This window comes from Apteryx rowi, unplaced genomic scaffold (genome assembly GCF_003343035.1).
Source record: "Apteryx rowi isolate R43461 unplaced genomic scaffold, aptRow1 scaffold_908, whole genome shotgun sequence".
NCBI classification, from domain to species: Eukaryota; Metazoa; Chordata; class Aves; order Apterygiformes; family Apterygidae; genus Apteryx; species Apteryx rowi.
Genome location: NW_020451214.1, coordinates 211,676 through 213,057, shown reverse-complemented (window position 1 = coordinate 213,057; position 1,382 = coordinate 211,676). Strand labels below are relative to the sequence as shown.

At 78.4% G+C, this 1,382-nt stretch overlaps 1 protein-coding gene across 1 annotated transcript in view; it reads right to left on the bottom strand.

The window, feature by feature from the left end:
• Positions 1-540, bottom strand: part of SYT11 (synaptotagmin 11) — an 18,233-nt gene extending 17,693 nt beyond the window's left edge. Inside the window, exon 1 of the mRNA XM_026091528.1 lies at positions 380-540. Within this exon, the coding sequence (XP_025947313.1) occupies positions 380-413 (34 nt within the window). The 5' untranslated portion in view covers positions 414-540. The remainder of the gene's footprint in view (positions 1-379) is intronic.
• Positions 541-1,382: the final 842 nt, after the last annotated feature.

Here is a 1,382-nt window from a genome sequence, read left to right as displayed (position 1 = left end):
GGGGGCTCCACCCAGCGCCCCCGCCGCGGCGGGGCGGCCGAGGCCCGCGCTCGGGTTTGAGCTGGTTCCGCACCGCCTCGGCGACTTGGGCGAGTCCCTGGCGCGGGGCCAGATGCCGGTGGAGAGCGATGGGTGTTGCCTGCTCCCGCGGGAGGACTAACACCGAGGCCGCGCGCGGAGCGGAGCGGAGCTCGCCCGCCGGGGCAGGACGGCACGGTACGGCTCGTCTCCGCAGCGGGATGGCGGCGATGGCGCGGAACGCGGCCCGGCCGCGGGGGCGGCGAGGAGCTGAGCAGGGCCTTGTCTCCAGGCCGCCCGCGGCGCGGTGGGGAGGGGAAGGAAGGAGCGTGGGGGATCCGTGCGGCCCGGCCCCACTCACCGAAGCTGGGGCGGACACTGGCGATCTCAGCCATGGTAGAGCCAGGCCGGCGCGGTGGGGATGCGGAATCCGGTGCGGAGGCGCCCCGGCAGCAGCCCCCGCCCTGAGGATGCTCCGCGCCCGGGATGCAGGAGCTGCCGACTGGTCCCGAGGCAGCGCAGGCCCCACCCGGCGGTAGGCACCGCCCCGCGCCGCGCCCCGCCCCGCCCCGCCGCCGCCCCGCGGTGACTCGGCAAGTGTCGGSGGCCCCGGCCATGCTGCGGGAGCGGAGCTGGGCGGCGCGGCGGCCCTGGCACGCCCGAGGGGTAGCGGTTAGGGCGTCTGTGCGGGCTTGCGGTGTCGCCCGTCCCTGCTGTGAGGGGAGCGAACTCTCTGCGGCCCGCCTCGGGTCGGGAGCGCCCGGCACCGCCGGGTTCCGCCCTCGCCGCCTGTGTCAGCGCCCGCCCGGCCTGGCCCTGGAGCGCGGGCGGCAGGGGCGGGCGCAGCCTCCCAAGGGGGACGAGGCTCGGGGTCGGGGGGTTGAAGTCACCGAGGGGCTTTGCGGCCGGCTACGCGCCAAGATGGCGGCGGCGCGGCTCGCTCGCCCGCCCCCCCTGCCGTGATGGCGACGCTCGGGGCGCTCTCCCCGCAAACATGGCGGCCGCGCGCCCCGCGCCCCAGTCAACATGGCGGCGGGGCGCGTGCGCGGCGCGCGGGGGCCGAGGGCGCTTCCGTTTCCTGCGGAGGGAGCGGGCCGGGGCGGAGGGGCCCGGCCGGCGGCGGCCCGTGGCTTGCCCGCGGCGCTCCGCCTGTGATCAGCCGCTTTCGCTGTCTTCCAGGCCGGAGCTGGGGACTCGCTGGCGGGATGTCGCTCTCGCTGAAGATGCTGCCCTGCAAGAAGAGGAAAGCGGCGGTCGCGGGCCCGCAGAGCCCGCGGGAGCTGAGCTGCGCCGGGGAGGAGCCGGTTCCCCCTGCGGCCGCAGAGCCGCCCGCGCTGGCGGAGCCCCCCGAGGCCGGCGGGGCG